The sequence below is a fragment of the Sturnus vulgaris genome, chromosome 11 (assembly GCF_052056855.1).
Source record: "Sturnus vulgaris isolate bStuVul1 chromosome 11, bStuVul1.hap1, whole genome shotgun sequence".
NCBI lineage: Eukaryota > Metazoa > Chordata > Aves > Passeriformes > Sturnidae > Sturnus > Sturnus vulgaris.
In genome coordinates this window covers 21913464-21934744 of record NC_142253.1, presented here as the reverse complement: position 1 = coordinate 21934744, position 21281 = coordinate 21913464, and the positions used below count along the sequence as shown (strand labels likewise).

Genomic DNA, 21281 nt, shown 5'->3' with positions numbered 1-21281 from the left:
CACACTTCTCCAGGAGCTGGGAATGGGAAAGATCCATGGGAGAGTTTGTTGTGCTCACCAGTGCTCCCCTGGGAAGCTGCCAGAGCTGAGTTAGCTGTTTTAAGGCTAATTTCTGCATTTCATTTTCACCCAAATTACTGTAGAAGGTGTTGGACAAGCTGCACCATTGTTACTCAGAGTTCAGTTCTGTTCTTCCCAGAGGAGATCTGAAAGGATGCTGTAAGAGAGCTGGCTCGAGTGAAACAACCCTCACAGTCCCCTTCCAGCTGTTCCTGAGCGTCCCCAGGCTGCTGACTGACCACCCTCCACAGAGCTCATGAGAAAAAGAGGTTGAACTCGTGACCAGCAGCCTGCACAGGCTGAAGTTGTGGGTTTGTCTGCAGCAACCTGAGGTTTTGAATCGGCAGAGGGTGAAAATAACCCACTGAGCACAGACAGAGCTGTCTCCATCACTGCTTAGGGGGTCATTTCTCTAAAACAGACCTAGATTCCTGATATTCTTGCTACCAGGTACACACATAACTCCTCTGACAATGGGGAAGGTAGATATTTAAAACTCAAATCTCCATTTTGCAAAACTGTAAGCTGAGCCAAGGGCTGGAGAGTTAACAAATGCCCTTGGACTGTTATTGCTGCTGTTGTACCACTTGTCTGGCACCCCCACCTTAATCCAGAGGATCCTAAAGCCTTCAGAAGGATGAGCTGAATGAACTCTCAGCTGCTTGTGGTGGGCAGATGGGTGACAGACCTGGAGAGACCTGCAGGGCTGCAGAGGAGCCTGCAGTGCCTCCAGGGCACAGGGAAACAGCTCTGCTACATGCTCCTCCTTTGCTGGGTGGTTCAGTCATTGGGAAAGACAGGAGAATGCAAATTCATTATGTGACCATAATGAAACCCCCAGACTTTCTCTCCTGCTACCCAGCTCCTCCTGCTCTCTTGGCACAGGCTGCAGGACTCCTGTTTCTCAGGGCACATAGTGTCAGAACAAGAGGGAATGGTTTTAAAATAAAACACGACAAATTTAGATTAAATAGTAGGAAGGAATTCTTCCCTGGGAGGAGGTGAGGCCCTGGCACAGGGTGCCCAGAGCAGCTGTGGCTGCCCCTGGATCCCTGGCAGTGTCCAAGGCCAGGCTGGACACTGGGGCTTAGAGCACGTGAGACAGTGGAAGGTGTCCTTGACATGGCAGGGGTGGCATGCACGGGCTGTAAGGTCCCTCCAACCCAAACCAGTCTGGGACTCTGTGATTCCCCTTCACAACCGCCACAGCTCAGGCAGATGACAAAACACATCGCTCTGCCATCAGTAGGGGCTGGGTTTATTTTATTCCCCTGAACATAATCTATCACAAACTTGGTAGTATTGTTTTTACAGATGATTTATTTTGCACTTATGAAAACTGACTGCAGACTCCTGAGAAATAAGGAGGAAGAAACTGATGCTTTGCAAAAAAATTTAAAATGAAGTGATTTAAAGGCAGAAAGGAAGACTGGAAGATGATTACTTCATGCAATCACAGGAAGAATAAAATCAATTAGAGTGAAAGGTTTAAGGACTGGTTTAGGAATTAGAAAATCTGATATTGGAAAGTGGTTGATGAACTTATTTATTCTTTTGCAAGCAGGTTCTCAGTTTGAGCCAGCCTACTTTATATGGCATATGATCTATTTACCACCAACATACAGGAACCTGCTTTCACATCACCAATTACTGATGTTGGCAAAGTGAGTACTAGAGAATGATCCTTGCAGGATAAGGAGATTTGTGGATTGGAATCTCCTCTGAACCGATGGGCAGCAGCAGCAATGTTGCTTCCAGACAGCTGATTTATGTGGGCATGGAACTCCTCGTTAAAATCCATAATGTTTATTTGCAATATGCAGCTGGCAGGGGTTCTCTGAGACCCAGTTCTGCCAGCAGGTGAAACTGCTGGGTAAGAACTGTCAGCAGCAGAATAAAACTGGTGGTTTTCCATGCAGCTGAAAGACAGGTGAGCAGTGTCATTACAGGGAGAAAACAAAACCTTAAAATCATTTATGTAGCTGTAAAGACCACAGCACCTTTTCTTCACCCTTTTCCTCAGTATTTAATCAAAACCAGAGCTGGGTTAGAAACAAACTCCTGACTGGGTGTGCAAACTTCAATTTAACGTGAGCTGGAAGCCTTCATAGCATTCATTGCATTTCCAGGGTGAGCACCCAAAGGCATTTCTAGCAAAAAAGAAACCTAATTCTTTTTACATGCTGGCCACACCAGTTCCATCCTGCTTTTACTCCTCAGACATAAGAAATAGAGACAAAGGTAACACCCAGACAGAGAGAAATTACCTTAATTTCATCTCTATATTTCAATTCCATTCGGGTCTTTCCTCAACTGTGCATTATCTTCCTCCCTCTTTTATTATTTAAACTAATTTTTTTTCCTGAAGAAAAAATAGGAGTGAAACATAATAAACCACAAAATAAACCACAAAACCCCCACAACAACAGAAGAAATAAAAAAAAAATCCACTCACAAAAAAAACCAAACCCCAAAACAAGCACATAAAACCAAACATATCACACACACATTAAAAAAACCCAAAACAAAACAAAGAAAACTCAACCCAATAATACAAAATACACCCCCAAAATAAAACCAACCCAGAAAACTATTACAGCAGGCAGTGGGATTAATTGCACAGATGAGCCTCTTGAGGCTAAGGATAAAACTGAGTGGAAGGGGGCAGAAGCAACCAATCAAATCAGGAGAAACTTGGAGGTGTTTGTTATTTCTAAAGGGCACAAGGCACTCACATATCTCTGTAAGACAAACAACCATGCCCTTTATTTACATAACATTTTTCATTTTTTGCAGGCAAGAACATTCTGAGAAAATGGGGGACATTTTCCCAGGCTAATCCGAGCCACCTCAGCATTTATGTTCTGGGTTTTTTCAGCATTGATGCAGGTGTATTGATTTATTTTTAACACTAAAAAAATAATTAAGGTAGAAGCTTGACATCCTGGCTTACAGCACAGAGGTCTTAAAAAAGTTGAGAAACAAGAACCCTTTGAGACTGTGGCCTATAAGAATGGACAAATAAGAAGTTTACAAACAAAAATTAAAATCTAAGACGCCATTCTTCAGAAATTTTTCTTCCCTTTTTTTTTTTTCTCTTGGGCAGGGTCGCCATCCTGTGACATCCTGTGTCATTCTCCTGGAGAATTCCTTTTAGCAAAACATCCTGCAGAGAAGTATGAAGTAGCTTCTGGCATACAACAAATTCTCCTCCTTTTGATTTACTGTGGAGGTGGGACTCTGTAGGATTTACATGCCTTGTAAACTCTGGATTTACAGGGAACACGGGTTGTAAATGGGCACTGTGTTTTGCTGAACATTTACTTTTTATATTCATTGTGATTCAAGCATGATTTAATATGCATATTTGCAAAGCTTCCAAGAGGAAGTTGGATTAATTTTGCTCCATTTATGATTCTCTGCATCACTCACTCCAGCAGCCTAGCATTTGCCAAATTTTAATCTGCCTGGGATTTTTAGAAATAAGTGTTGAATAAATAAGTAACTCACTAATCAGATGGGTTGGCCAACATCCCAAGGAACAATTAACCTGCCTCAACCAGAGCTGAGAGTGCTGAGCTGTGCTCTGCACTGCTCAGGATGAAGGAAACCAAACTCCCCCCAGTAGCATCTTCCAGCAATGAGATTATTTAGGTGGCTCCAGTTTATTATAAATTCCTTCTGATCTATGCAGAAAAATAAGTGTGCCTCATGTCTCAGGAGAGCATGGATCTAAGCCCAGCCTTGCTCTTTACAACGTTTGTTCAGTTTGACTTTTCTTTTGTTCAGGGAATCGTGTCTGTAGTTAACCCACTCCCAGTCCAAACCTCTGTGGGGTGACTGACCCCTCTGGAGGTCCCCACTCCACCTGGAGCACAGCATCCAGCTCTGAGCCCCAGCACAAGAGAGTCATGAATCCAGGGGAGTTCACTAAGTTTATGCCAGGGCTGGAGCCTCTCTGCTCAGGAGCCAGACTGGGAGAGCTGTGGGTGCTCACCTGGAGAGGAGAAGGCTCCAGGGAGAGCTCAGAGCCCCTGGCAGGGCCTAAAGGGGCTCCAGGAGAGCTGGAGAGGGACTGGGGACAAGGGATGGAGGGATAGGACACAGAGAATGGATTCCCACTACCAGAGGGCAGGGATGGATGGGATATTGGGAAGGAATCCTTGTGGGAGGGTGGGGATGGAATTCCCACGGTGGGAATTTTGGAAAGCCCCACAGCAGAGTGCCCACCTGAGCGAGGCTGTGTACACCCAGAGCACACCTTGGTGCCTGCAGCAGGAGAGCAGAGCTGTGCACTAGGTGGTGGTCATGAACCACCTCCGAGCAGCAGCCTCAGCCTGGGCACTGCTGAGCTCCAGAGCACAGAAATGAAAAGCGTTTAAAGCAACAGCATCTGGCTGGTCTGTGCAGAGCTGGATTTCAGCCTTCAGTGGGCACACTGAGGAGTTCACCCTGCCCAGGGCTGTGCAGGCAGCACACTCCCACCTCTCCTGTGCAGGAGGGAGCCCCTGGGGCTGCTCAGTCAGGAGGGTCTCCAGGAGGGACCGAGGCACAGCCCGTAGTCACTGCCTGCAGGAAAGGCAGGAATCTGCTCAGAACATCTTCAACCCCTCTCTGACCATCGCAGCAACGCTGAGGGTGGGGCCTGAAGGGAAGAAGGCAGGCCCTCCCTACTGCCTCGTGTGTCTGTGTCTGCTGGACGTGATGGGGGAAGAGGTGCTGGGACACAAACAAGGTTATTCAGAGTGAAACCCTCCATCTCCCAGCCAACCTCACAAAAACTGCAGGCGAACCTTTGCCTAGAGACTGGTTTAGCAGGCAGCAGACTGAGATTTTCACAGCATCCCTCAGGGTTTTGTTCAGAGTAGAGAACTAGGCTTCTTTGTCAGGTAGAAAATGATTTTTCCACCATTTATTTTTTCTCACTGCAACTGTGTTTTTTTAAAGACTTACATGTCATTCTTCAGAGGAAAAAAATCTAGACCACACATAAGAGCAAGCCCTTGAAAGAGCCCTGTATTTTTTTCCTGTTCCTAGAAGCAGCGTGTCTTTAAAACAATGCTTCTCCCTAACTCCTTTGGGCAATCAGTCCCAGATGAGGAAGGTGAGGGTAGGGATGGCAGCAAGGCAGTGAGGCTGCAGCATGGTGTTAAATGACAAAAGCAATCTGTTTGGCTTCATTTAAACTTCAGTCCTCACATTAGAGACTGCAATAAAGCTGAAGGTCATGAGCTGCTCAGCCCTGCTGAAGGACAGCCCGAGCCCTGTCCGTGACACTTCAGCAGGGTTCCAGCAGCAGAGTGCCACCCATCCCCATCCTGGCCTTCTTGGGTAATTCCAGCAATAGACAGCAGCAGCAGACTGAGAGAGTCACCCACAATGCTGTATTTCAGACTAGTCAATTTTCTTTTCTTCCCTTCCCTTCGTGTAATTAATATGTTGTCTTTCAGCCCCATTGGCTGTACCCCTGCTGCAGAAGCTTTCCCATTCCAGCCACATGCGCACTGGAGCCAGCTGAGAATCTGGATGTCTCAAAGCCCAGCAAGTCTTTGCAGCAAAGTGTGTTTTCACCCGTTCCGAGCCATCTCCTGATGGAAGTTTTGCAGCAGAGCCCGTTCAGCAGCAGGAACAGTAATGAGAGTAATAGGGTAGTGCAGAGCTAACTGTGGTGCTTAGGGACTGTGACAGTGGCTGACACTGATTGATTAAGAGGTTGAAACTCTGACTGTGGCACTTGGCTGTTAAGAATAAAAGGAACTTTCACTTCTCACTCATACACATCCATCATGAGCAGACAGGCGTTGGCTTCTCCTGTAATGACTGCGGTTCCTTCTGCGAGAGGGAGGCATGAGATGGAAATTCAGTTCCTTCTGTGATCTGAAAAGCATTTTAATTCATCAGCTTTTCTGAAAGGATCTTCAAAGAAGAAATAACACTTTTTGGTAACACAGCTGGGTTTCAGCATGTTCAGCATCTCAGCTATCAAAGACTTCCTCGTTGGGCTGAGAACTTGGCTGGGGATTTTGAAGAGAATGGCTGGGTGTTGTTCCCATGAACAGCAAGGACAGGACAGCCACCAGCACCTACCAAAATGCAGCATCTGGAACGTGTGTGCCAAGTAAAGAATATTCCAAAGCCCGGCCTTGAACAGACAGTGAGTATGGATGCTATGAAGGGCATCACTATGGGATTGGCTTGTGCATTACAGGGTGCTCTCATGTTTCTCTACTGTCCTGTGTGTCCACACATACTTGGGTATTTTGGTTTCAGGACTGACCTTGATGGTAGTTGTGTGATCTCACTAATGCAAGTGAGAAAGGCCCATGATCACAGAATCCCAGACTGGTTTGGGCTGGAAGAGTCTTTAAAGCTCATCCAGTGCCACCCATGGCAGGGACACCTTCCACTAGCCCAGGTAGCTCCAAGCCCTGTCGGATCTCACCTTGGACACTTCCAGGGATCCAGGGGCATCTTAAAAAAGGTACGAGTGGGCTCCCCCTGCTTTTGTCTTCTGCCTTTAGCCTTAGAGCACCCTTATGCCCTCCTGGGACACTCCTGTGGCCATGGGCTGTTGTGGGAAGTTGCCTGATGTCCTGAGTTACAATGTAAAGATGTGCCCAAGGTATGTATTCTATCACCATCTGTTGAAACCAGGTGGGGCAGTGATCCTTATCTCTGTGGGAGATATCCTTTGCTAATGGGCCATCCCTTAAGAACCAAGTGAGGCAGTGTTCTTTATCTTTTCCAAGACCCATCCTTCCTCCAGGAGATATCTCCTGTTAATGGGCCATTGAGTCGCTCTGCATGACTAATAAAATTTGTCATTCCATTGTGAGATGTTCCACCCAGGGAGAGGAGCCAAACATTTCCTACCTAGATAAAAACTGAGATTTAGAACACCAAAGCAGCCCTTACCCACTGGTTTCCAGAGGACAAGAGATACCAGACCTTTCTGCAAGATGACTGCTTCAACAAGACCACTTCATCTGGACCGCTACCACCACCCTAACTAGTAGGGTGTCAGGTTTTATTCTGACTCTGTCAGTGGTTTTCTTTTGTCCTATTGCATGTATTTTATCTTTTCTCTTTTTTCCTATAAAATTGTATTTCTGACTTAGACTCTCATTGGTTTTGCTTTCAAACTAACACACTTGAAAACTTCATCAAGTCACAACCCTGAATCAACAGGAACAGGCCTGTCCAATCTGCTAGAAAATAAGGATTATCTTTTGGAATAATGACAATACCACGAATCTCTGAAGAGGTAATTGTCCTTAGGAAGACAATATTACAAAGTAATTTCAAACTGCAATTTGAAAGTGTCACCAAATAGAGATAGTAAGTATGAATCCACAAAGGCCAACTCAGCTCCACATTTAAAGCAGCAGATTATCAGATGAACCATTTACTGCCTGGACTGGCTCATATGCAAGTGATTTGCTGAACCATTTCGCTTGGTGCTCTTGGCTTTGCCATGTAGGAACTGGGTTAGTTTCCAGCACTGATCTCTCTTGGGCAGATCATAAAGTGACTTGGGGTTTTGTAAATTAGTTTCACATTTCTCTCAGCTGCATTTAGCTCCATTTTACTTTGATCTCTCTTTCTCAATCCCAACTTTGGCCTACCTTCAAAAATAGAAGAGTAATTTGCATTTACTTCTAGGGGTGGGGTCTCCCCCATTGCCCTGGCAACCTGGTCCTGTAGGAGTATGCTGGGCTTTGCACCACTAATTAGTGGTTTGTCATCAATATCATCTGTTTCTGTTCGGAGCCAAGATTATTAGAAAGGCGATAGAGATGGTTTCTCGTGTTCAGACTTGGATGTTTATTATATCTTATTAAAAATTACAGAAAATACAACAGTACCTATACCTGCTAGCTCGAATTAGGAAAAATGGCTCCAGCTGAGATTGTTGAAGGCCTTTTAAAGCTAAACACACCAATAAAACACCTATATTATTTATACTTTTGGCCCAATAATAGATTCCCATGACGCTTAGAGTGACTTTCAACTGACCAATCCAAAGGTAACTACCTAAGTTCTGTGAAGAAGGAAGAGAAGAAGATGAACAAGAAGAAAAGACACCACCCAAAATTCTCAATCTTGTCCCTTAAAGACCACTATACTGTAAAAACCTCAAATTTAAAACCCATCACCCAGTGAAAATGTAAACATCTAATCCACATCACATTTGTGATTTCTGACTTATTATTCATATTTACAAGTCTTCTCCAAGGTTTCAGGTCCAGTGCAGTGTTTTCAAGGGAGTCTGTGCAGGAAGCACAGAAAGCTCAAAAACTACAGATTCTCGAGATCCAACAGGTCCTATGCTAGACCATGTTCTCCATGAAGAAATTTTGATAAGCACATCCATGTAAAGAATTTGCACAAGTCTTAGTGCTCTGAGTAAGTGTACTGGAATAAGAGGGGGTCTGCTGGCTTCCCTGCTGCTGTGGAAGGGAAAGGATGTTCTCCAGCTTTCAATGCCATCCCAGTTTCGTTTTTCTAAAATTCAATTTTCTTCAATACCATTCCATATCCTTATTCAGAAAAAATGAATAAAAATCCTAAAAATAACCCACGCTCTACTCCTCCTTTCCCAAACCAAAAAACACTCCCTCAGCACAAACTCCTGTGCAGGACGTGATGCTCAGATACCTGCCTACGTACATGTTTGATGCAAGTGGAACACAACAAGCACATATTTCACAAATAACCACTCTGGAGGATGTTAAAAAAATAATAATTCCTCATATTGGCTGTTTATTCCTTTTACAGTAAGTTGAATATTTATAGTAGCTGAAATACGTTCATCACAATTGCCATTACTCAGTCCAGCATGTTCCCTTTCTCTCCTAACTCTTGTTGTACTGCACAGTTCTCAGAGATGCTAAAAAATACCTTTCTGGTGGAAGAAATCTCATTCTGAATTTCGTTGGACTTTGATTAGGTCACTGTCCTGGTTTTGGGCAAATTTGGGGGAAAACCTCCAGAAGGAGCCCCCAGACAGCAAACCCCACGACTCCTCCCCCCCCACTCCCGGGTTCGGGAAGAATTTCCTCAGAGAAGAGCGGGAGAAAAAACCTGTTTATTTAACAAGCAAGACACTCCCCAGCACAGGGGAAAAAACCAACACCAGCTGACAAAAAACCTCTTTCACCGTTCTGAAGGGATGACAAACTCAGTCTCTCCGGCGAGTGGTCGCCCAGTTATCAGTCTCCGGCGCTGGGGAATGACTGCTGCAGGTGACAGAGTGTAGACTCCCGGTGTTTCTTGGGGTTTCCCAGGTCCCCGTCCAGAACAGGTTCAGATGGTATCCAGGAGAGGAAGGGGACGGGGTGGGAAAAAAAAAACAGTCCAGGGAAAAAGTTGGACTGCCTAGCTGAACTAACTAATAAGCAAAAAGCAAGGGCAAAGCGAAGGAAAGAAAAAGAGGCAGAAGCGAGCAAGCAGGCAAGCAAGCAGGCAAGCAAGCCGAGCTAAAACCTCTCCTAAACATAGACCATGGAGGAGGTGAGCCGGCTGATAACAAGACAAAACAAAGCTTCACTTTCAGAGTCAGTCCTGAAAGCACAGGACATAATACCAAACATAATCAGAATACAGGATAGGAGATACAAACACTGTAACATCACCCTAGGACAGTCACTCACACAAATAAATGAGTTTTAGAGCAGCAGTTTGGATGGAAGGCTTCCAGCAAACTGGTTTCTTGTTTGGATCACGCGTCTCAAGGGGGCACTGAGTCTGACACAGGAGAGACCACCCTGTAACCCTGCTGCTCCCAAAGGGGTGTATGGCTCAGCCCCAGTCTGACAGCCTCTGGAGTAGCTGTGCTGTGTCTGGAAAGCAAGATCACAACAGAAATGAATCCCTGGCTGGAAAATTGCTGGAAGTTTGCTTAGCTCAAAAGAACCATGAAGCTGTGAGGTCTGATTCTGTCTGTACCTTTTTCCTGTGTGAGATAGTGGTACCCAGCATCTTTCTGATTCTTTGTGCTGATGAATCAGCCTAGTGCTGTGAATTTTACCTGGGTCTAGATCAGATGATGCTCCTCTTCAAAAAGAGACCTTGATCCTCTGAAGCTGAGGAACACTTCTTGCAAGGATTCATCAGGAATGACAAAGGCTTTAACGATGCTGCTGTCATTCTGGCCTATCTGTAACTCTTAGATGTTGTTTCCCCTCAGCACAATGTTATCTGAGAAGTGCGGGATGGATTGGCTGCAGACTGAACCTCACAGCCCCTCTGCTCCCTGCCTGCTCCTGTCTCTTAGCCTGACGTGGGCACAGGGAAGGGACGCAGGTCCAGAGGGAAGAACCGTAGGAATGAAGGGAACATATGGAACTGAGAGGCTACCAGTAACTCCAGAGTTAAATAAATCACAGAATCCCAGAGTGGTTTACTTGGATGCCCATCCCAGTCCCATCTCCATGGGCAAGGACACCTTCCACTGTCCCAGCTCGCTCCAAGCTCCAAGTGTCCAACCTGGTCTTGGACACTTCCAGGGATCCAGGGGCAGCCACAGCTGCTCTGGGCACACTGTCCTGAGACCCATTCCCCTCCTCTGCCTCAGTCAGAGCCCTCCAGATTCCCACTGCAGGGAGCAGAAATTCATTTCCCTTCACACATCTGTGTGGTAGAGAGCACACGTATCACTGCCCCTGGGGAACGTAAAATAAATTGAGGGGCACTGGCGTGCTCAAAGCCTTGGAACAGCTGCATCAGTTTTATATAACAGGTTGCGGTTGTCTATGACAGCTTGACCTTGACTATCAAGGCAAAGTCATCTTTTCCCTGGAGGCTCCTTTCCCTTCCCTGCTCCTTCTTTCCCCCTCATCCTGCTCCGTCTCCCTCCCAGTTTATTTCTTCCCAGTTACCAAGTCCAGCCTTGTCCTGGACAAGACTGGGAACACACTGCTGCACCATCACCCCTCCAAGAGCTCACACAAAGCAGAGAAAGTGGATCCTTCCCAAGTCAGCTCTTCTTTCCCTGTGCTGCTGCAGAAGCACAGGCAATGTTCTTATGGGCTGTTATTCCTTCCATTTCAGACAGGGAGGGAGGAAATTGGAGCAGTGATGGTGCTCTGGGGTCCTGGTGATCCAGGGAAGTTCATCCAAGCTGCACAGCACCACAGGATGGAGATGACACAGGATCAACTCAAAGTGCTGAAACCAGGAAACATGGAAATCTTTTGCCACTTTACTGCGGACAGAAAGGAGAACTGGGAGGCCTTTTGGCCAGCTATGACACAGCATACAGCTGGACTGCATGTGTCATAAAAGGATGAGGGGATTGGCTACAGGGAGGCAATTTCTGGTGAGAACGGAAGCAGGCAGCTCTCGTGATTTCCCTGGGTGGTGGACAACGGTCAGCACAATGTCAGAGGCCAAGCCTGTTCCCTCTCCCTCTGTCTCTGTTCCTGCTCCCTCTCTCTTTGTTCCTGGCGCCAAGGCCACTGCCATGAAGCCAAAGGAGGTGGCGAGTGGCTCCAAAGCCCGCAAGCCTGTGGGGCCCAGAGTCACCAAGCTGATCATCCAGGCCGTGTCCACCTCCCAGGGGCACAAGGGGCTCTCCTTCACTGCACTCAAGAAGGTGCTGGCCGCGGGCCACTACGATGTCAAGAAGAACATCAGGCGTATCAAACTGGGGCTGAAGAACCTCACCAGCAAGGGCATCCTGGTGCGGATCAAGGGCACCGGCGCCTCCAGCTCTTTCCAGTTGAAGAAGAAGCTGGGTAAGAGAAAAGAAAAGCTAACCAAGAAAAAGCCAGCTGCCAAGCCCAAGAAGCTGGCGGCCAACAATCCCACCAGCGCTGCCAAGAAGCCCAAGAAAGTGGTGGCAGTGAAGAGCCCCAAAAAGGTGAAGAAGCCAGCGGCTGCAGCAGCTAAGAAAGTGACCAAGAGTCCCAAGAAAGCTGAGAAGGCAGGCCACCCCAAAAAGGGTGGCCACCCCAAAAAGGCAGGCTGCCCCAAGAAGGCAGCCAAGAGCCCTAAAAAGTTGAAGAAGCCGGTGGCTGCAGCAGCTAAGAAAGTGGCCAAGAGTCCCAAGAAAGCTGAAAAGGCAGGTCACCCTAAAAAGGCAGCCAAGAGACTGGCTATGGCAAAAGTGGTGAAGCCCAAAGCAGGAAAGCCTAAGGCAGCCAAACCCGAAGCAGCCAAGGGAAAGAAGGTGGCACCAAAAAAGAAGTAAGATGACTAAGAGAAGTTGAGAGTCTACTCATTTAAATAAATCCTGTCATCTTAAGTAATTTTTTGTCATTACATTCTTCTAGTGGCATCCAGGTACCTAAAACTAAGGTTCCCTCTGCAGCTCTCAGCAGAAAGCCTTTTTGGAGTAGTCGATCAGCATAGGCAGCTCCAATGCTTTCCTCTTCAAAGCTTGCCAGCCTTTCATGTAGGCTGGCTTTGTGCACAAGGAAAATATTTTTAGCAATGCACTGAATGGTTTGACATTGAGAGAACTGAGGGACGTTGTCTTGCTGTGAAAATTTGGATTGGTAATTCTTGCACCGAGAACTTTCTGAACCCAGAGAACAGCCTGGAAGCATTCATAGACACTGTAATTATTCTAATTTCTACATCATTCATTCAAAAGAAACTGTTGTACTCTCATATCATTGTCCAGTCTTCCCAGAGATTGCTGAAATATTTCTGTGTGGACATCTCTCCTCTTATTTCAGACTCAGGATTTAGGTAGACACAAGGTCAAGGACATTGGACAGATGTTAAGGAGTCTTCCCTGGGACCAGTGCTTTGGTAAATACAAAATACAAATAGAAGCAAATTTATTTGCAAATGTAACACTCTTTCCCAGGGAATACAGAGCCAGGGCAGCAGCTGCATCTTTATGGCACTTACAGTCTCAGGAAAGTAAAGTTTCATGATTAAAGGGTGTTTGCACAGAAAATCTCTCTCTTGGTCATTCCTGTTGCAGGAAACAAACCTTTGGTGCCATAGCATCAAAGTGGGCAAGAATTTAATTAATTAAATTTAATTTGGGCAAGAAGCTGCCTGAGATGTGGAACACAGAAAGGTGTGGGTGGATGGTGTCACTGTCCCTGCTGAGCAAAACTTCCCTGTGCCACAGGCTCTTCAGCAGGGAAAAGGACCAAGCAAGTACCCCAGATAAAGCTGCAAACTGATGTTAGTACAGACTAGGAAGGAGAGACCAGGTAGATATGAACACCTACAACCATAAAACTGTATTTTCACATGTACTACTAAAGTTTTTAGTCGTCACATGGACATTCTTCTCTTGCAAGTGCTGAATCCTGTGCTTAGTTAATTATGAGACAAGAATTATCTATATCATATAAAATAGATCTGTGCCATTGCTTGCTATTGCATGATGAAAACCTGCAGTTCTTAAACTATTCAAAGCACAACATTCTTTATGTCTAACTGAAAAGTAGGATAATTAGTCAATATGCACAGCCTTTCATCAACCAGAAGTCTTAAATTATGACTGGTATTAATTGCACATAATTGAAATGATAAATTCCCCAAGATAAATCATATCTCACTTGTAAATCCTACAAATATTTTTTCCCGACAATTATAATAAGTTCTCATTCATAAGCATTTACAGATTAATGCAGAGCTATGGATATAATTTCTTTGCAAATGAAGCTATGTCAATGTCACTGCTATTCATAAATCTCTAGGCTCCATATTTTTTTAATGAAGTGTAACAAGTTATGAATCAAGGCAAATTTTTTCTTGTTTGGTGTATAAGCCTTAAGAATCAGAAACAGGTTCTGTAATCTAATTTCCCCAAAGATTATGTAGCAAAAGTGATAAACTTACAGTTAGTACAGCAATGGTCTTGACAGCTATGACTTTTTCCCCAGAAGAAAGTAATTTGAATTTAGATTAAGACACATCACTGTATCTTTCCTTATAAACTGTTGGATTAAGTTTCCTGATTGCTCTGTGTGCACATTTGACTGAGTGAACCAAAATGTGGAAATTAAAAATGTAGGAAGGGAGCAGCTTCTGCATTCCATTGACCTTTATATTAGTTAAGCATTTGAATTTTAATATACAGATGATACATACTTTAATTAAAGTGTAAATCAGAACGCTGATTTCCTCAGATTTATGAGCCGTGTATCACCAAAGCTCCATTCAAACTTTTCAACAGCAGCTCCTTCATGGCAACACCACTGCTGCTGTATGACACACCAGAGCTGATAGCAGAAGCATCTGCAGGTTAAAGGTGAGAACTTATGGCCAGTTATCTTTGGCTTTAATTAAAATTTGAATATGAAGGCAAACAGAGGAAAATACTAGAGAGAGAAAAAAAATCAAGCTGGCTGTGCAAATTAATACAGACAGGGAAGTAAAAGTCTCTTTTTACTTGTACCTGAAAATTTTATAGGACAGACTGTGTCATCCCCCAGCCAAACACAGAATCACAGAATCATCAAGGTCAGAAAGGACTTTTAAGATCATTAAATCCAATCATCAGCCCAGCACCAGCACCCTGTTCATCACTGAACTGTGTTGCCAAGTGCAACAGCAGCATGTGTTTTGGGACACTTCTAGGGGTGGGGACTGCCCCACTGCAATGGCAGCCTGGTTCTATGCTAGACCATGTTCTCCATGAAGAAATTTTGATAAGCACATCCATGTAAAGAATTTGCACAAGTCTTAGTGCTCTGAGTAAGTGTACTGGAATAAGAGGGGGTCTGCTGGCTTCCCTGCTGCTGTGGAAGGGAAAGGATGTTCTCCAGCTTTCAATGCCATCCCAGTTTCGTTTTTCTAAAATTCAATTTTCTTCAATACCATTCCATATCCTTATTCAGAAAAAATGAATAAAAATCCTAAAAATAACCCACGCTCTATCAAGCTCTAGCTTGATCCAGGGGCAGCCACAGCTGCTCTGGGCACCCTGTGCCAGGGCCTGCCCACCCTCAGGGAAGTTCTTCCTACAGGGAAAAACGTCTTCCTAAAATCTAATCTAAATCTACTCTCCTTCAGGTTGAAGCCATTCCCTGCGTCCTATCCCTCCATCCTTTGTCCCCAGTCCCTCTCCAGCTCTCCTGGAGCTCCTTTAGGCCCTGGCAGGGGCTCTGAGCTCTCCCTGGAGCCTTCTCCTCTCCAGGTGAGCACCCACAGCCCTCCCAGTCTGGCTCCAGAGCAGAGGAGCTCGACCTGGTGGCTCTAGGGAAATCTGGTGACCTGCACTGCCCACTGTGCGTGAAAGGTGTTTGATCCCCCTTGTGCATCCTGCAATTTTTGCCTGCCTGTTTCACAAAATAGCATGGGCTCAGCACGCCCCTGCAGCACGGTGCTCACCTCAGCAGTCCTCACAGCTTCTTTTGCAGACAGGCTCCATCAGTTATATCAATTCGATACTGAAGGCAGCGCCCATCAGCCTCTCTTCTATTTTGACTTGTAAAACTCAAAACATCTGCCCAGCCAGAGAGAACACTAAAAGCAGGCAGGGAATGGGCGCTGTGATGTCCTCCTTGTCCCACTGCACAGCATGAGAGCACCCTATGAGCACCCCCAGCTTGCAAACCCAGCCTGTCCCCAGGGCCAGAGCAGCCCCAGCAGCTTTGCAGAGGCTGATTGAGCAGCAGGTTCTGCAGTGAGATCATGAAGCAAGGTCATTGTGGGGAGAACTCTGCAAAGGCAGTGCATTACAGCAGGCAGGACTTGGGCTCAGGGCAAGTGGTGCTGGCACCCTCCTAGCCTGGCTGAGAAAATGGCTGGGGCTACAGCCAGGAAAGGTGAAGGGGTGCAGGTGTGGGATGCAGCTCCTATGAAAGTGCTGTGGTAAGAGAACTGCTAATTAATTCAATACCAAAATACTTGCTTAGGTAGAAGGCTGCTTCTGAAACTCATGAAGATTGAAACAGCCAAACTGCAGCTTCCAAACTGCTCTGAGGATTGCAGTCCTCTCCTGAGAGCCTCCAAAGATGTGAATCATAGCAAGGGAGTGAGAGAACTGCAAACCAGTTCCCTCTCAACCATATGTGGTGCAATCCCCATTCAGCCCATGCAGCAGAGATCCCAGCCCTGTCCTCACAGTAAACTCACCTCTAACACTGTCCTGAGACCCATTCCCCTCCTCTGCCTCAGTCAGAGCCCTCCAGATTCCCACTGCAGGGAGCAGAAATTCATTTCCCTTCACACATCTGCGTGGTAGAGAGCACACGTATCACTGCCCCTGGGGAACGTAAAATAAATTGAGGGGCACTGGTGTGCTCAAAGCCTTGGAACAGCTGCATCAGTTTTATATAACAGGTTGCGGTTGTCTATGACAGCTTGACCTTGACTATCAAGGCAAAGTCATCTTTTCCCTGGAGGCTCCTTTCCCTTCCCTGCTCCTTCTTTCCCCCTCATCCTGCTCCGTCTCCCTCCCAGTTTATTTCTTCCCAGTTACCAAGTCCAGCCTTGTCCTGGACAAGACTGGGAACACACTGCTGCACCATCACCCCTCCAAGAGCTCACACAAAGCAGAGAAAGTGGATCCTTCCCAAGTCAGCTCTTCTTTCCCTGTGCTGCTGCAGAAGCACAGGCAATGTTCTTATGGGCTGTTATTCCTTCCATTTCAGACAGGGAGGGAGGAAATTGGAGCAGTGATGGTGCTCTGGGGTCCTGGTGATCCAGGGAAGTTCATCCAAGCTGCACAGCACCACAGGATGGAGATGACACAGGATCAACTCAAAGTGCTGAAACCAGGAAACATGGAAATCTTTTGCCACTTTACTGCGGACAGAAAGGAGAACTGGGAGGCCTTTTGGCCAGCTATGACACAGCATACAGCTGGACTGCATGTGTCATAAAAGGATGAGGGGATTGGCTACAGGGAGGCAATTTCTGGTAAGAATGCAAGGTAGGGGCACATATTGAGAAAGTAAGAAAATTATAGCCTGAAAAATATTCCAGGCTGGAGCTTTTCAGCTCTGTTCCCAGCTGATAAGCTGGTGCAGCTCAAGGCTAGGGAGAATTTCTCCCAGGGTGATAATTTGGCCAAAATAAAAAGGAATTAATAATAAAGATAGAACACCTGTTGTGGTGTATGACCAGCCCCTGGGAATGGGGTGTCTTCTCTCTGAACCAATCACCTTTTCTCTACTCTTGGAATTGCGAGTCATGCTATAAAACCAAGTGTGTTTCTGAATAAACTTGTCTATTTCTTTCTATCATGAAAGATGACCGTGTAGCTGTGCATCTTATTTCCGCTGCACTTAAAGGGTTAAAACCCCTTTCCACGGCTTAACGCAAGCAGGCAGCTCTTGTGGTTTCCCTGGGTCGTTGACGACGGTCAGCACACTGTCAGAGGCCGAGCCTGTTCCCTCTCCCTCTGTTCCCTCTCCCTCTGTCTCTGTTCCTGCTCCCTCTGTCTCTGTTCCCTCTCCTTCTGTCTCTGTTCCTGCTCCCTCTCTCTCTGTTCCTGGCGCCAAGGCCACCGCCATGAAGCCAAAGGAGGTGGCGAGTGGCTCCAAAGCCCGCAAGCCTGTGGGGCCCAGAGTCACCAAGCTGATCATCCAGGCCGTGTCCACCTCCCAGGGGCACAAGGGGCTCTCCTTCACTGCACTCAAGAAGGTGCTGGCCGCGGGCCACTACGATGTCAAGAAGAACATCAGGCGTATCAAACTGGGGCTGAAGAACCTCACCAGCAAGGGCATCCTGGTGTCCCCTTTTCCCTGTGCACTCAAAGCCACATGTCAGCCACGTTGGTGCATGCAGCACCAGCACAATCCACCCACTCTGCTGGCTCCTTCCCTCAGCATTATGCCAGGCTATCCTACACCACCAGAGCCAGCTTGCTTCCTCATCAGAGCCCTGCACTCAGAAACTCAAAAATATCCCTCCCTTCTGTTTCCACCAGCCTCCAGCCACGTGGTGTTCTGCTTGGCTCTGTTTGCAAGCCACTCTCATGCCACACTGCCACGACTTCATGTCAGTCCACAGACTCCTCTCACTGGTCTCAACTCTCTGGGCTCTCATCTCTAGAGCCCAGACCTGAGCTGCATCCCCTGGTCCACAGCACTTATGGACAGCAGGACGTGATTCCTGGCAGGCAGCTCCTAAAATTGTGCCTTTCATCCCTTCCTGGGCAGGCTCCAAAGCCGGGTCTGTCGTGGTGTCCGCACTGGGCTGCTCGTGCGTGGGGGATGGCTCAGCCTGCTGGGCATGTGCCCTGCTCCTTAAGGTGCCTGCAGAACATGGGCATGGCATGAGGAGTGGGAATGCCTGGAGCTGTGCTACTTCCCTGACAGGCACGAATTGAAAGCACGAATTGAAACCAATTGAAAGTACAATGAACCATTCTGTTTATTGGTGTAGAGTCCTTAAAATTTTGTACCGCTAAGGCCAGTTTAAACGTTTATTAGGCCTGCCAGCATTAGCTGACAGCAGGGCTGGGATCACTGCAGCTTGTTCAATTGTCGCTTTTACCAACTCTAATTAAAAGAAATCCTTAATTTTTCCATCTGTGACCCTCCCCTCCATTTTCCCCTTCTCCCCACTTTGTTTCCATTTTTATGTGGTTCCTACATTATGGTGGTTGTCTCTGGCAAACTAATAATAATTAGGTGAACAATCTCAGGGAGCAATTTTTCTTCCTCTGCCATCCTTCCACACACCAAGGAAAGCCAAGATTATCTAACCTGTTCCCATGTGTTTCTGCTTTTCACCTTTCTAAAGTAGAAATTCTGCATTACTTTCAACCATTGTTATGAGATTATTGGTGTCAGAAGTAACATCAGATGTGATTTTGCCCTGTGCTTTCCCAGGATATCCATATGGAATATTGTTCATATACACAAAAGCATGTCACAGGCATACTAAACCCAACTGAAACTGAGTCAGGTCTTCAAAACAAACTTCCTCCATGCTCAAAGTAAAATATTGAGCTATCTTGAATCATTAAGGCTATTTAATGCCACCTTCTCTTCCAATAAATACATACTAACAATTTCAGACACTTTTCCTCTTTTGTTCCAAGTCAAGGATTTTTTTCTTGTTTCCAAGATCGGCATTCAGGACAAGAATGCAGGACAGTAGTAATTTCCCCGGGAAGCTCATAAAAATCCTTGTTCAGTATAGTCCATAAAATTATTCCAAGAAATAAAAAGCAAATTAGAGCACCCACCTCCCATATTTCTCCAAGTATTTACATGTATTATGGATCTTAAGATGACTAAATGCCACTGAGTAAGCAAGGAGACTTTTATTTTGCTTAAAATAATAAGTTATCTTTAACCTCAACATCCAGTTATAAAGTGAGGATTACCAAAGACACCAGTGTTTCTGTGAAGATGGTGTTTATGACACGACACACAGCCTATCCAACCCCTTCCCTCCTGTGACACAGCTCATGCCAGTCCATTTTCCCTGGGAATTCCAGCCCTCCGAGCAATTGCAGTGAGCTCCTGGCCCTTTGCCTCTCAGCTTGGGATATTCTTGGCAGCAATGATAAGGGCACTTGTTCCAAATAAGGAGAAATCTAGAAACTAGTTTGTCTCGGCACTTTTGGAGCCAAGCAAATCCGCCAAAGCTCATGGGGCCGGACACAGGCGGGGGGAAAAAACACCCACAAAAAACCCAAAAGAAGCAAAAGTGAACTTCTGACTGTCTGTCTCGCCAGCACCAGCCAAATCTCATTAAAGAGCCACGATGATGAAATACATTGACAGTAAGTGCAACAGACTTGATGAAAAACCTTAAAATGTTTGTGCTAATCCAAAGTTTCAGTTTCATGTTCCATACAAGCTTTCCAAACAAGAACAGTGCCAGAAAGCATGGAAGAATGATCTTAATTTTTACCTTTCTAAAAAAATTCCGAACAAAATATCAAGCAAAAAACCCAAGCACCAAACCCTCAGGTTTCCATTTTTTCCCTCACCACCTGCATATTTTGCTGGACAGGTAAAAAACAAACAAAAAACCAACTTTCCTCAGTTTGCTCAGTTTGCCTGTGAGACAAATCTGTGTTGGAGCTGTGAGCTGCTTCAGAGTCTGGAGGAACAACATGGAGCAGCTGGTGCCCGATTTACACCATGGAGGAACCACCTCAGTAACTTCACAGTTACTCCACACCGACCAGGGAGGCACCCCTGTGCAGAGACTGAATAACTCAGCACTCTGAAAACAAAAGAAACCCCCCAAGAAAGCTCCAGTCCCAGTTCCACTCCAAGTGTATTATTTAGTCTGACTGCCCCCACTCTATTTCCTCCACTTTGATCAACTAATGACCAAGAAAAGCAATTACCAGCATAAGGAAAAGATATTCTTGGTGTCTTTGAACTGCTGTGACACGTGTAAATGCATTCCTTTCATGAGAACAGAGGAAATATTTCTTCAGTGGCTAAGATGAGAAATGACGAGGAAACAAGTAGGAGGAGGTAGGGGAGAGACTATTATTTTATTAACTAATTAGATCAGCATCAAAAGAAAATGAGCTTGCAAATCTCTGCATTGTTGATTGTGAAGAGATTGGCTGCAATGTACAACAGAGATGAAACACTGAGATGTGCATTTGGAAATGGCTTGTCCTGCCTGGACAGGCGAGTACGACAACCTAAAAAATCACAGGAGCTACTGTCGTAGGAGGGGGGATAAACAGAGCACTGATATGTTGCAGCAGGCCCTGGGGCAGTGGTGGAGTGCCATGACTTTCTAAAGAAGCGTTTTGGGGAAAGATGTCCTCGAGGCACAGGCACATCCTCCTAGCTCGCTCCTGGGCAGAGAGCGACTTCAGCTCCTTTAGGAGCTCCCAAGGCAAAGCTTTACTCGTCCTTCCTTGAAGGGGCCCAGGAACAAACTGGCTCAAGAGGGCTGAGGGAGCAGGGCTGATATAGGAAAGCCAGGGGGCGGGGTAGAGCATCTAACCAATCATCTGAGGGCACAGGGGCGGTAAGAGGGGGAAGGGCCAATGGGGTACAACTGATTTACATAGAACAGGAGGCATGTAGGGAGCAAGTTGTCAGCAGCCACTAAGAGAGGGAGTGCCTAAGAGCATTCCCTCCAGGAGAGAGAGGCAGACTCCTCTGCTGAGAGGCTTTCAGCCTCCACACTGACAGGTTTGGGAAAATGGTGTGTGCAGGTAACTGTATCGGCCAGTGCCTGGGGTCTATCAGGTAATAATTGGTCTTGTACTCTTCTTCAAAGCCTTCCAGTGCTAGCACATGAGAGAAGAAATCCCTCAGCCACCTCTCAGTTTTTTGTGTATTCCCACGAACATCTCCACTACCAATGTT

At 46.2% G+C, this 21281-nt stretch overlaps 1 protein-coding gene across 5 annotated transcripts; it reads left to right on the top strand.

Moving 5' to 3' along the window:
- Positions 1-11440: 11440 nt before the first annotated feature.
- Positions 11441-12253, top strand: LOC106863910 (histone H1.01-like). 5 transcript variants are annotated; one of them, XM_088171198.1, is made up of 2 exons: positions 11441-11905; positions 12041-12253. In XM_088171198.1, exons 1-2 carry the CDS (start codon positions 11441-11443, stop codon positions 12251-12253), a joined length of 678 nt encoding a protein of 225 aa, XP_088027324.1. The 5 variants fall into 5 exon arrangements, with proteins under 5 accessions (XP_088027324.1, XP_088027322.1, XP_088027326.1 ...); XM_088171196.1 differs by having other exon boundaries at positions 11441-11923; positions 12038-12253; XM_088171200.1 differs by having other exon boundaries at positions 11441-11941; positions 12092-12253.
- The last annotated feature ends 9028 nt before the right edge of the window (positions 12254-21281 follow it).

Bases quoted from the DNA above. Each gene is read 5' to 3' on its own strand.
- LOC106863910 (XM_088171196.1), top strand. From the start codon at position 11,441: ATGTCAGAGGCCAAGCCTGTTCCCTCTCCCTCTGTCTCTGTTCCTGCT. The intron at 11,924-12,037 runs GTGAAGAAGCCA...GGCTGCCCCAAG, and splicing joins CAGTGAAGAGCCCCAAAAAG to AAGGCAGCCAAGAGCCCTAA.